At 38.7% G+C, this 14,426-nt stretch overlaps 1 protein-coding gene across 1 annotated transcript in view; it reads right to left on the bottom strand.

The window, feature by feature from the left end:
• CLVS1 (clavesin 1) overlaps positions 1 to 14,426 on the bottom strand; it is a 98,442-nt gene that overhangs the window by 83,403 nt on the left and 613 nt on the right. The window contains exon 2 of the mRNA XM_053962928.1: positions 4,885 to 5,502. Coding sequence (XP_053818903.1) covers positions 4,885 to 5,273 — 389 coding nt within the window. The 5' untranslated portion in view covers positions 5,274 to 5,502. The remainder of the gene's footprint in view (positions 1 to 4,884; positions 5,503 to 14,426) is intronic.

Raw genomic sequence — 14,426 nt, 5'->3', positions numbered from 1 at the left:
CCTTTAAAATATTTATAGTTGTTGGTTTACCTCTATGTCAGAATATTTCCTTTCCCTTTAGCCTGAGTACACTGTCCTACAGAATGGTAAGTATCTGGCATTTGAGATTCCCTGGGTAATAAAAGATGGTTTATGGCTAGCAGTTGAGTTGGGATTGTATGTTGTACACAAAGCAGCAGGTTTTCTTTGTCTGACTCAGAGAATTTTTGGAGCTATGTGACAGCTTCTAAGGCACAGACATGAAGACAGAAATTAATTACCATCTTACTGGAAAAAAAAACTATGAAAAATATTCTGCTCCCTACTCCAAGCCCTATTTGCTGAGGATTGTGATTGGAGTCCTTCTTCTGGCTCTCTACACAAAAATAAATTTTACATTAGCTGAACAACCTTGAAAGAATCACTTTTGCTTGGAAGATTAATGAACACCTGCTGAATTACTTGTTCACCCAAAGCTCCATCTCCTTGGTGTATAAGCAGCTTGTATTAGAAGACAGTAGCATATATAGGAACAGCTGTGGAAGTTACTGAAGGCTTTCCTCAATCCAACAGCTGAGAAGACCCTCTTACCTAACTTCTTTAAAAGCTTCAGATTCACTACAGGTGGATCAGAGGAGTGAGGGTTTAGATTTGGTGAGAGTGATGAAATGAAAAAGTGTGAGAAAGAGTATATGTATTCCAGCACATGGAACATTGTTTTTTATGCAAAATCTCATCAAAACTATGTATATGCATTTGTTCGTTTTACAAACTGGAATTTTTTATCATGTAAATTATTTAATAAAAAAAAAATCATTACATGATCAGTTTGACATCCCTATGTGTCTTTATTGCTGCACAAATTTGCATTCAAAATAAGGCGCTCTGCAAGCAGTGGTGTAAATAAAGTCTTTGTGGGTTGCAGGTGGGTTCACACCTTGAGTTCTGATCTAAGTGAAAAATGTCCCTCCCCTGTACGAGTGTACAATAATATAGCTTAACAGGTTTTTTTTTTTCTCCCTCGCCATGGAACTTATCTGTTCTCTTTCTTTTCTATTCATCTGCTCATTTTAATTTATTCAATACTGAATAAGTGAAAATGAAGGTGTTGAATATGTGATTAACTTTAACTAACAGATCCAAAATATACTATGCAGGACCTAGAGAAAAAGTGATGACATAATCTCTAAGAAATCTGCCTGAACAATGGAAAGAAAACAAACCTATGCAGAAGATGCTAAATTGCTCTAACTCTGGAACCGTGATAGATCTCAGCTAGTGATTTGGCAATAAGAATTATCATCCCCTATGTTTTTTTTCCCTGTCATCAAAGAGGTTTTGGTCAAAACAATCACCATTATATTTTTTATGTGGAAACAAAAATAAAGTCCTTGCCAATGAGCTTTGCAGATGTCACAAAACCCTTGAAATGATAACTGGGGAGCAGAACATGTTTAGCTCTGCACAAGAGCGTGAATCACATGCGAGACTGTGCCCACATTATAGATGAGAATGTATGACACATTTACCAGTGGCATTTGTATTTTAGGAAACTGACTTGAAAGCAAATTTGAGCTGAACATGAGCTCAAAATGGGGTAGAGTAGTTAAGAACAGAGTGTCAATCTTGTATCTAAAAGGAGGAAACTACTGAACAGATGAGGTAGGGTTATCACTCGATGATTTATTAGTGAGAATTTTTATTCATTTCATCCACCTGCACCTTAACAACAATACTAAAATGACAGGAATAGTCCAGAAAAAAATGATGAAGAGTATTTTAAACCTGGAAAATCTCCCCAGTTCTGAGAGTAAAGAAGTTAAAACTGTTTAAGCTTGGACATCTTAAATGTATTATGATACACTAAGCTAGTGGATTGCTTTGCAGAACATTATCTTTGCTGTGCTGGCTGCTCAGAGGTGTGTTCTTTACCTTGTGGACAACACACAGTTGTTTTTTTCCTTGAGGACAAGGATGTTAGCTGTTTTACTTTCCCCATGGCTGAAGATGAACACAAGAACCTCTGCTGCAGAGTCACTAATGCAGTATCTTCTTGCTGCCTGACAGTGACTTACCCTAAAGTGCCGCCTCCCCAGTGAACTCAAAAATAGGTTAAATGTGACGTGGTCAGGACACAAAAGTACAAACATGGGAAGCTGTTTTTGTGGTACATTTAGACCAACATGATCTAGCAGCTTGAAGCGGAAGCTGGAAACATTGAGACTGGAAATTAAAACCTAGTTTGCTAGAAATGTCAGGTTTATCAGTTGCATTCTGGTGGCTGAAATTACAAGTGTTTCTAGAAGCTTACATGGAAATTCTAACTTTGATACAGCAAATACCTTAGAAACATCTTGGATCTGATTTGTCCAAGCAGTGATATTACACAAATAATGATATTTCCTGTTAAAAATAAATATATTTATAAGCAGAGAAAGTTTCAAGGTTTCTTCTGCCTCTTTGACATGTGCCAACAGCAACCATACTCCCAGGTGCATAAGTGGTAAGGATGTCTGGACTGAAAATCAATATATGGACTATAGCTATTCTCATTTTAACAGATCCTTTAACAATTGTTATTTCTTTATAAACAACCCCTCATAAATTAGAATTTGATCATAAGGAAAGAGAAGGCACAACCAGTGGCAAATGAGATTAAAGTTAGGAAGGGCAGGATGAAGGGTGAGTTCTTACTCATGCATGTCAGCATCAAGGTCGATTCCATTAGCATTCAGCTGAAATGTGAGCTTCTGAACATCTTGTCATTACTGAAGACACGTCTGCAGAAAGGTTGCCCAAGATACATTTATGTAAGATCTGCACAATGCCTTTTGAATTTCTCTGTAAAATTTGTGTTTCTTCTGGTTAATAACCTGCTCCCATGCTACTTAATAGGACATTGTGTTCACCATTTCCTTCTCCTTAACAGCTTTTCCTCTTTTTAATGTCTTTAAACAGCAAAAAAGGATGAGAACATCCATTTACTTACAGCCTAAATCCTGTCCCAAACCCCTGTTACATCCGGAGTGCCACAAAATCCCACAGAAAAAACACTTGTCATCTGAATCCATAGAAGATATGAGGTTCAGTAGCTGAACTGAGGTAAAATTTGCACATGATTTTTAATGTCACTGGGGATTCTTAGGAAAGCACATCCAATGCTATTTGTTTCAGCTTTTCTTCTTTGAAAGTTAAAATTATATTTTCAGAAATATGCAGGGTTGCTTTGGTTTTTGCACATACAGACATACACACAGGCATACACACACACACACATAGATGCATATTAAAGGCCTTGCAGAAAATATGAGCCAAAATCTGACAGGAGTCATTATTCTGTCAAAATTTCATTGCAGGAACCTTAGAAACCAGCACTTTCAGCTCTCCAAGAGCAGGACCTGATGTACAAGGTTAATCACAAAGATTCATTTTGTTGAGGGATCAGAAACCCAAAGCTGGCTCTATGTAATACCTAAATCCCTTAATGCAACTAGCAGTTCCACTGTGCTTCTGTCCTCTAAAGCTGATGCTTTCTATTAATTCCAGATACCTGTGCATTCATCTTTCTTTTCAGGACAATTGCTAACAGAAGAGTTTTGTGGTTGAAAGAAAGGCAAACTTGCAGTTCAGAGAGACAGGAGTTAAACTGCTGGCCTGTTTGTAGTTAATAGGACTTTTATTACTGCCCTCAGTTCACCATTTCACCAAACATGTTTGATTATGCAAAGTTACACTGCTGTATTGTTTTCTGTACATTTATTCACATGCAAATGAAAATCAGAAATGTTTCTAAACTCTGCTTTTCACATAGCGATGAAAAGTTTTCCCAGAAAACATATAACATGAAAAATTGCAGGTGTATGGGTATTGCTCTCTAATAATTTCTGTGATGTAAAATCAAAGCTCCAATCTATTGACTCCTAAGGATAAGACTTTGTCATCAAAAACTTTGGACTATGACAAGACAAAATCCTACCTGGAAATCATCCAAACTGATGGTACTTAAAACCTGAATCCGAATTTTGTTCTTTCATATGGTATTTATCAAGATTCAACAGAACACGTGGTAACCCTACAGCTGATTACACTTCTCTATCTCACCATGAAGTCAGGGAAAATGGAATGGAATAACTTACAAAGATGAGGACAATGTGAACACGATACTCCTGGACTAGCCCCTTTTCTCTGTACCACTTCAAATAGGTAGTGAAAGCTGGCTAATCACATTAATATTTAAGGACATTATTTTACAAAAATGGCTAGGAGATATCTTTGTTCATACCACTTTGTAAACAAATGGCCTGAACAGAAAATATGCTTTGTGTGAATCTCCCATTCATCGGACTAACGACACAGAACAACTAGATTGTGTAGAAATCTCAGTGCAGTTTGTGGAAATAGAGCAGAGGCTGCAATTCCCAAAGTGGTTCAAACAGACAAACAAACAAACAAACAAGCAATCTGTCAGAAAGTCTGAAAAGATAATAAATACTGTCAGTTTCTTCTGCACCAGGAGAGCTACAAGAATCTCCATATGTTTTGAGATGCTTTCTGTCAACCTCTTTGGCTGGTCCATGATACAGCTGAAGTAATTGTATGATAGACATTAATGTACATATAGCAAAAAGACATTATCTGGCTAAAATTTGGAAATGTTTCTTTAAAAAAACCCAGACATGAGCTACTTATATGACACACTGATATAGCCTTAACTCTCAATGGCCCTGTGTCCTAAGAATGAGGATTGACAGGTGATAAATGAGATGGAAGTTATAGTGCAATGGAGATATGATTGCAAATTATTTTGCTGAAAATGGCCTTTCTGCTTCAAAGATGGCCACAAATATTCCATTACAAGTTGAGTGTGAATGTGTGTAAAAAGATAAGGACACTATCTACATTTACCTACTCTGATCCCAGTTGGCTGCAAAAAGCAGAAGAATCTTCCTGCCACAGTGGTCACGATTTTCCAGTACTCCCGGAAACCCATCTGTCAGAGCCCGTTTGATTCCTGGATCATCGGCCTTGAAGTTTTTGAACATATCCAGATTTAATTGGCGGTATTGGAAGTACTGAGCCAGCAGTCTGAAGGCCTCAGTTTGGTGAAACTTTCTGGCTCGGAGAAATCTCAAGATGAAGGCATCATCTGTACGTAAAAACCCAATGTCAGGCCTCGTGATGATCATGTCCCTGACTTGCTGGATATCCTGGTGCAAAATGTCTGGGTTTTCATTCAGTTCCAGGCGGGCTTTCTCTATTGTCTCTGGACTAAGTCCAGCTTGTAAATGGGTCATCTCTGCAAAAACCTCTTTTCCAAATCCTTAACTTCAGATATTTTAGTAGAAGTGCTGATCCCATTCAACTGATGGTCCGCTGTGAGCGTGAGCCATTCAGATGCTTTTTGCTATCAAGCTGATATTTAACAAGTAAAAGCAAAGGGCTTTTTTTATTCTTGCAGAGTAACAGGCAGTTCACATGTACTATAATCCATCCAAAGGAAAGTGTTGTTTATTCCACCACTTACTAAAAGACAAAAAATATAAAAGAAAGATTAAATGTGTATATAAAGCTGGTAGGAATGCATTTCTGAATTTATTTAGCCATAAAATTTCTTTGTGTAGGAGGATACAAGTCACATAATTTCAGAATGGGTGCATTTAAGATTAGGCAGTCACTAACATCTTGAATGTATGTTTTCAGGTTTTCAGAAAAGCAGTTTGATTTATTGACAATTAATACTAAGCTGTATCAACTTGCTATTAGAATGCACTTCTCAAAGTTGTCTTACAGAAGTGTGGGAGTTGCAGTATCCCTAACTTCAAGCCAAGGATGATAACAGCAAAAATAATAGTACTTTTTTTTCCACCATTAATGAGACCAACATTTCAGCTTCATAAGTAGACAGATTTACCCTCACCATACTAAGTAGAACTCTTTGATTTGGTTTTATCACCTGTACTATCAGCTTGTAGCTCTCTTTGAATAAGATTCTGAGCTGACTGTAAAACTGATTTTTGAAAAACCCAAAACTGCATCAATACCAGGGATAATTTCTACTTTTTGGAAATTCACTGGAAATATTTCCCGTTAAGACTCAATATGTCTTCATGGGAAACTTCCCACAAATAAGGTTCTTGATGTATCCAGTTTGGCAGGGTTGGTGTTTTAGCTGAAAAGAGATGTATTTTATTTAAAATTCCTTTTTTCAGCATATTGTAGCTTTCCTGAATACCTAGTTCTGAATTTCATTTTGATTTTGGTACTTTACCTAGAATTTGCTCTTACAAGTGTTAGAAGAAAGTCTGCTTAAGCTGTTATGTACGAGCAAAATGGTACAGTGAATCTCTTACATTTCAGTGACATAATTAGCAAGAGACTGTCATCGAAGTCTGCGTAGCTACACTTGTGTGAGATAAGATCAAGGTCTGTTCCAACGTGATATGTGTGTGAGGAAAGATCAAGATCCATACAACTTTTCAGCCATCACAGAAACAGACAAGCAAACCACTCCCCACCCCCAGCTTAACTGATCTCTCTAATTTCTGAAAAAGAAAAATGGGTTTTAAAAATTTAAAGGGAATCCCTCAGTAAAAAACATACTTTTTCTATTTGAAGAAAGCTGTTTGGAAAGTTATGAATTATTTATAGAAAAACAACCATTTCATTCAGCTACTCCCCTGAGTTCAGCATTCTCAGATCAAAGAAAGGGAGAGAAGCAGCCAAAGCATTTCTCGGTCCTGGATTTGCTCGAAGTTATGTCGCAGGACCTGGAAGTCAATGAGCTCAAGGGATGCCTCAGTTCCCTGCTTTGTGACCTTGCATGTTTTTGATAAAAAAACTACATTTTAGATGCCACAGCTGCAGCCCCAGGATGAAATCGCAAAATTTAAATACAGAGTGTTTCTGCGTATTTGCTTAAAGGACATTTGTGGTGGGAGATAAGCTTTTCATTTAACAGCAATATGAATTGGACTTTTTGTTGTGAGTGACACAAAGGAAAGTTTATTAAGCATCCTCTTTCTGTATTCACTGTGGAGCTGGAGTTGAAAAGAGCTACCTGCAGAGCAGAGTATCTGATGATTGATCAGCCTGGGAAAACTCGAGGAAAGGCAGAGCTGGGAGAAAAGAGGGCTTTGAAAAGGCACTACAGAGTGCAAATGATTCCAGAAAACAAGTCTCCAGGTTTTGAGGGGTAGTCCATGAGTGCAGGCCATTACATTCTTAAATAAATTAGAGCTGTAATAAAGGTGGATTCCTTATATAAAAATACAACAACAGTTATTTTCTTTACTCTTGCCTTTTTTAGACCAAATCAGACTAATTCCAATCAACTGAATTCCACTGATGTAAAATTACAGTAGGCCATAGAGAGACCAGGCTAATATTTTGTGACTGAAATCTCAAATTAATTGTGACATCAGCATTTTCTTGCATAAATCATGGGTTTAGTTACAATTGCCTCCATGAGCTAGTTAGGAGACCTAGGGGTATTTAAGGGTGACACTGTCATTAGGGGACTGTGGTCCTAGGACTGGTCCCTCCCAAGTTTTAACAGCAAGTGTAGAGTGTGGAAGCCCTTTGGTCCCAAGGGTGTTTAGCAAAGATCTGGAAGCAAGAAGCTTACTGGGGTCTGCATTAGCTCTAGTTCAGGACCTAGTATGAATTACAACACCTTTAGCATTCCTATGGCTTAGAATCACAAAATTGTGGAATCACAAAATGTTTTCATTTGGAGGGGATCTTTGAAGGTCATCTGTCGTGGGCAGGCACATCTTTCACTGTATCGAGTTTTTCAAAGCCCCTTTCCACCTGGTCTTGAACACCTCCAATATCTGAGCATTTACAACTTCTTTGGGAAATTTATTTCAGAGATTCACCACCCTCATCATAAAAATTTTTTTTCTTGTTTATATCCAATCTGAATCTATCATCTTTCAGTTTAAAAATGTTAGCCCTTGCCCTTTTACTACAGGCTCTAGTAAAAAGTTGGTGGCCATCTTTCTTGTAGTCCCCCTTTAGGTACTGGACAGCTGCTGTAAGGTCTCCCTGGAGCCTTCTCTTCTCCAGGCTGAACCACCCCAACTCTCAACCTGTCTTCACAAAAGAGGTGCTCCAGCTCTCTGATCATTTTTGTGGCCCTTCTCTGGATCTGTTCTAAAGCATCCAAGGATTAGCAGGAGACAACAATGACACACACACAGTTCCCAGTGGTTCATCCATTTTCTAGGAGTTTATGTGAGTAAAACTGTACCTTCCTCTGCTACTTTTCTGTCTCCCACCTCCACCAACATACTTCATTGGCAATAAGAAAAAATCTTGAAAGGTCAAATGCAGTCTGCTCCAGAAGAAAATGAGATTTGACCAAGGAAATAAAGTCTGGACTTTTTTATTGGTTCGCCAACTATTTAATGTCAAAATTATTCTACTTATTTTTATTAAAGTTTCCTACTGTTTTTAAGTAATTTAAATGCTCAGGATTATCCCAAGGTGAAGGAGATCCAGTCCTTTCTTGTCAGATGTTGTTGCCAAAAAACAACTTGCAAATAGTCATTCTAACAGAAGATCCATTTTTAAATGCATTTCAGAGTATTCTGATAGTGAGCTGAGCTATAACCATGGATTACAGTTATCTATAGATTATCCTGATTATATCACCTGGAACAGACTGCACTAAAATACTTTATTGGTGTGAAGTTATATATTGCAAAATAATCTAAAATATGTATGAACAATTGTATCACTCTCAGACTTTTAGGGAAATCATGAAGTTAGCAATCCACACTAGCACCATTGCCTTCAAGGAGCCTGATATACATCAGTGAATGATTTGGTTCTCCCACTGCTAACCTTGACAATAAATTTAGTGCTCCATAGCTACCCAGTTTAACTGTAGCTGCACTTTCTCAAATGGTTCTGATTTATTCTGATTCCCAAGATATAACAGAAGCTTCATCTCCATTTTCACCTCCTCCTCCCACACATGGCAATTTCTCCTTCTCTTCCAGTGTTGTGTACAGCTCTGATCCATCTGCTAATTTTTTAGATGTTTACATCTTTGTTCAGTTTGGTGCAGAGTTGTTTTTTCTTTCAAATGAAGATACTGGCCTTCTTTTCCTATTTTGAATATTGTTGCTGTGTATCGGCACATTAGAGTGGGTTATAGTCTCAACAGCTGTTTTTCTGTCTTGTGACTCTTTGTTCCCAAGGGACTGTTTGCTCTTCTAACATCTTTTCACAGCCACTTATAATAAATCATCCCTCCAAAGGAACAAAATTCAGCCTTAAATGAAAAAAAAATTACATAGCTTTGAAACACAACATACTAAAATCAAAGCAAGGAGGGAAATTTTCACCAAAATTGTGGTATCACATACAATTTTGGCTAATTCATTTTCAGTCCCAGCAACGGAATGGCGAGAGACTGTGAGTGTTCAGCATGGGTAACATACTGCAAGTGGGATACAATTTTCAGAGAAGCAGTTTATATTTTTTGCATAATCCTCAAGAAAATATTAATAATAAAGGGATAGTAATATTTACTATACAAACTAAAATAAAATAATACTTTTCCAAAGTATACAAAGCACTTTTCATTCAAAGATTTTAATATGCCTTACTGCTCTCTCTTCAGAGACAGCTTCTGGGTCAGCATTCAATCCCTGTTTGCACTGCATGCCCTGGAAAATTGGTCATAACCTGCCTTCAATGATGATGGCAATTGTCTGGATCATTTTGTTCCTGCAACACCACTTGCTTCTTTAAACACCTCACGTCCATTTGGCCCTTCCCCATCCAATTCAGTTCCAGAAAGATTTTAGCTGTCTCTTAATCTACTAAATGTTTTCCATCCAGTCCAAAGCTATCTGCCACATGAAATTTCATGACCACAATTTTCAAACTGAGAAGGTACTAACATTTCATTCTCACCTGGTATTAAGAGGCATCACTGCTAAGGTTTGGCTCATCATATAATTCCTAACTCCTAGCATTTATACGGATATTAGCTGCTGAAATCATGCCAGAGAGGAAGAGAGTGGGCAGGGAAGGAGGGAAAATGGTAATATAGAATGATTTTATCTCAGAGTGTGGGTGTCATCTCATTAAATTTCTTTTTGAAAAATATTTTGATGTTAATTCTGGAAAATCTCTTAGGGTTGTGTTCTGCTTAGCAGGGGTTGCTCCATAAGGTCAGGCGAGGATGAATCCGTACCTATACCTATAGGAATGGTTCCTATGGCCCTCTGTGGCCTTGTGGTGCCTTAGTAGAAGTGGAGTAGTCAGACCTAGAAGGGAACCTACCCAAGTTCCATGAACCAATTTCAAATGAGCAATGAGCAAAACTAACTCTCTTTCATCCTTGGCTGAGAGACCCTGGCATCTTCCACAGATTGTGGGGAGAAGCACAGCCCTGAGTGATTTGCCTGAGATCCCAGAGTACACATTTCCCAGAGCTGGGAACAGAACATATCTCTCCTGAGCCATAAGCCTACATGTTAACATCCAGGGAATCTTTCCTCATCATCCCCTTGACCCTTTGTCAGACTTTCTCTTATATATTCATGTCTCCCTTGCACTGAGGAGCCCAGAAGAGGACCCAATACTCCAACTGTGGCCTCACCACTACTTCTCTGTAGTCTTTCCTAAGGGACTAGATTCTCCCAGTGAACATAAATGAGTTAAATATTGTAAGTATTTCTGCTCCAAGTACTGGTACTCCTGTAAATCTTCACTAGGGATTTGTTGCTTCTTGTCATTATGAAAATAGTGAATGTTTGTGACTGTAACAGCTGTGTGGGGAATTTGATGGTTTCTCACATTTTCCCAGGGTAGAATCTCTCAGCTTAGGTACAAAAGCTAACATTTCCTTCAGTTCAGTAAAAACAACACATCATGCATTCCTATTCATTCTATAATCTTCTTGCTAGTTTGAGTTAGTTACAGGTTGCCCTCAGGCTAGATCTAAATGTCCAGTGGTGGCAATTTAGCCATTGCACAGCACAAAACACGGCAGAAACTCAACTGATCTTCACTGCTCTCTGCACAGTATGTAGGGCAGACATGTCTGCAGCACCAACCTGAAGTTGTTCTGCTATTCCTACAAGCTGCCAGTCAGGAGGAGAGACAGACAAGGTTGTCTAGCAAATGTAAAATTTAAAAACTGCCCTGTTATCTTTTGACCTAAAATGTGTAAAACTTATTAACTACCTGAATATTAAGGAATTGGACCACATGCCAAGGAGGGGAACTTATACAACACAGAAATAAAAAAGTTAAACAAAACAACTTTAACCTCAAGAGTTTGGTTAAATTTGTCTTTAAATCATAGTTTTTAAGTTGTAAATGTTCACCAATCACAGATAATCTACAAACCCCTATGGTTTGCATGTTGCCTGACCTGTGGCATGCCAAAGAAGCAGCAGTTTATGAGGAACTTCCATGTCAGCCATAGTGCAAGCATCACCAAGTAAAAGCACCCTGGCTGCTATGGGACAGAGATCAGTTCCTCCAATAATATAGAAACATCTTGCAGCAGAAATTAGCAGCATGCAAAGCATGAATTCTGACCCCCAAGCCTCATAAAGAAGCTATATGTAGAAATCTGACAGCACACAATCATAACATTGATGTTCAAAAATGCCTAAATGCTGTAGGAGTTGTGTTACAACATCTGCATAAAGATATACAGAAGAAAGAACAAAACATATTAACAAGATATTCAGTACTGCATGTTCAATAACATGAAGTCTATCTAATTTTGCACTTCTTTTACTCCATGCTTTGGAAAATTATGTTCTTTCAAAAAATATGAAATGGAATGGTGACTACTGTTGACTTCTGTCTTCTTTAAATGTTATGCCAGAGAAAAGTGTCTGTGGCATATCATTTTGGGAGGGAAGGGAAAGGAAGGGAAGGGAAAGGGGAAAGGGGAAAGGGGAAAGGGGAAAGGAGAAAGGAGAAAGGAGAAAGGAGAAAGGAGAAAAGAGAAAAGAAAGAAGAAAGGAAAGAGGAAAGGATTTCTTCCCCCAGGAATTAATGTAGTCCTCCTGGTTTTTTTCTCTCATTTCTACTGAAGCCTGAGCACAAACACAAAGCACATAGAAACTTCTCTCAAAGTTGTAGAAATAAAGCTTAATATAACTTTATAATACTGTGTGGGTTTGTTTCCTCAGTGGAGAAATGTATCAGACTTCAAGGAGTTTATTTCTATAAATATTACTGAGGGAAAATAAAACTAAGCAAACCAAAATTCCACTAAAGTGTTTGGAAATTATCAAATTAAATCAATGGGGCAGCATTAGATCAAGAGCGAAAGGAATTACAACTCATCTGATGAAAACCATGTGAACTTCTGTTCAGTTTTTCCACTCTATAAGAGACTAATGTTGCTTCTTTTTTATTCTTGTTTTGTTTTGTTTAACTAGTAGCACCCAATTGTCACATCTTGTTTGTGTCTATGCCAGAGAGATGCTACAGTATGAGGCTGTGAGAGAAAATAAAACTCACTTGCCAAGCAATAGCACAATTGCTTCAAGAATTGCATGCTTAAGTGAACAACTGCAGGAGTTTACATCTTTTTGAAGGAAGTATTCTCCATCATTTTGTAAGGGTGATCATTACTATTTCAACTGACATGGGCCTTTTTTTGGAAAATGAGGAGGCTGCTGTTACATATTTCAGTGAAATGACGTCTGTGTTCAAGGCATGTAGAGTTTAAGGAATTGTGACCCAGTGCTGTGGCGTGGATTCTGTAGTTCCTCCACTGCTGAATTCAGTTGCACTGCTTACACTACGACTCAGTAACACTCACTGCAGCTCAGAATATCCCATTTCTGCAAAAGATTTTAAGTTAGAAATTATGATATAATAAATTAAGAAGGTTTTTCTTAAAAAAGGTTGTAGTATCTTTCATTGTTTTGTGTTTGCCTTACAAAAGTCAAATTTTTAGAAAATACTCAATAGTTTTTAGAGGTAGATGAGTCAACAGAATTCTTAAAATAATCATCAGCACAGATACATGACAGCACAAGCTGCCCCTGTAAACTTCAAGGTGGGATACAGACTGCAAAGGAGGAAAAGCTCTACAAGGTAATCTGACTTATTATAGGAAAAATTAAACCCGTACCTTTGCTATGCAGTGCATGGCATAATATTGTTACATAATATCTCATGTAAATGTTGGCATTGTATTAACTTTTAGTACTGGGGATAATCCACGTTATCATCTGATTACTAAGACAGCACATGAAAGCAGACTTTCTGTAATTTAATTTTTTCTTCCAAATATAATCCTGTCACTATTTAGTGATGGACAAGGAGTAGCCATCTGCTCCTTAACTTAATTATTCACAGAGCTTGTTAAAATTGAGGAATCAGCATTTTGAAAAGGGGAAACTCCCTTTCTCCTCTGACCTTCCTCACCCTCTCAGGATTAAACCAAAATTAAAGTCTGGCCAATAGCATGCATGGGGTTTCTACCGCTGTTATTTGCTTTGCATTTATTTTCTGTATGAGCACCCTCACTTCTTGCAGAGACCAAAACTTAATTCTTGACTTCCTGCAGCAAAGGACCCACACTCTAGATGTGATTCACCTCACTTCTTCCCTGCACCCATCACTGTTTACCACTAGGAAAGCAATACAATCGACTGACCTGGCACATCCCCCCTCTCTTTAATCACACATCTCCCTTTGGAATGAGTGCACCTGGTCAAAACAGGCATCAGTTTGCTGAGGAGCAAACAGGTATCTGCTGCTCTTTGATAAGCTCCTGTATGTCAGTTCTTGGCTGCAGCCTTTACTTCATTAACTTAGGTCCCAGTTTTAGTCCTTTCCTCTGCACACCTCTCATCTCTCCCAGGTCTCAAATTGGATCTGGAGCTTTCCCTTCCAACTTGTGCTCTTTTCCTTCCTTGCCCAGCACCTGGGCTGGCTGCTGAGCTGATTTTTACAGTCCCATGCCCCCTTTCAGGAAGGATTGAGGCTGGTGATGGAGAAAGAAGACAGGAGGGGAAGAAAGGGCAGGAAAGTGAGGAATGTGGGGAAACAGGGGCAGGGAGGAAAGGAGTCAAGGGAGCAGGGCAGGGAGGAGAGCAGACAGGGAAGGCAGAATGGAGGACGGCAGAGAGAAGAGAAGAGAATCAGAGAAGTGGGGCAAGGACGATTGGAGGAAGATGAGGCAGGATATATAGGAGGCAGGAAGCAGTAAGCAGGGCAAGGAGAGGCAAGGGAGACAGGTGAAGCAGAAGAGGGAGGGGAGGTAAGGGAAGTAGAGGCAGCAGGGAAAATAAGAGAGGCAGGGAACAGGATAAGGAGACAGGGAGGGAGCAGGTCAAGTAAGAGGCAGAGGAGGCAGAGAGTAGGGAGTCAGGGCAGGCATGAGGCAAGCAGTGGAGGCAGGGAACATAGAGACAGGGAAGGCAGTGAGAAGCAGAAAGAAGCAGTCAGGG

This window comes from Vidua chalybeata, chromosome 1 (genome assembly GCF_026979565.1).
Source record: "Vidua chalybeata isolate OUT-0048 chromosome 1, bVidCha1 merged haplotype, whole genome shotgun sequence".
Lineage (NCBI taxonomy): Eukaryota > Metazoa > Chordata > Aves > Passeriformes > Viduidae > Vidua > Vidua chalybeata.
Note: the sequence above shows the minus strand (reverse complement) of the source record. Positions and strands in the feature narration are given on the sequence as shown.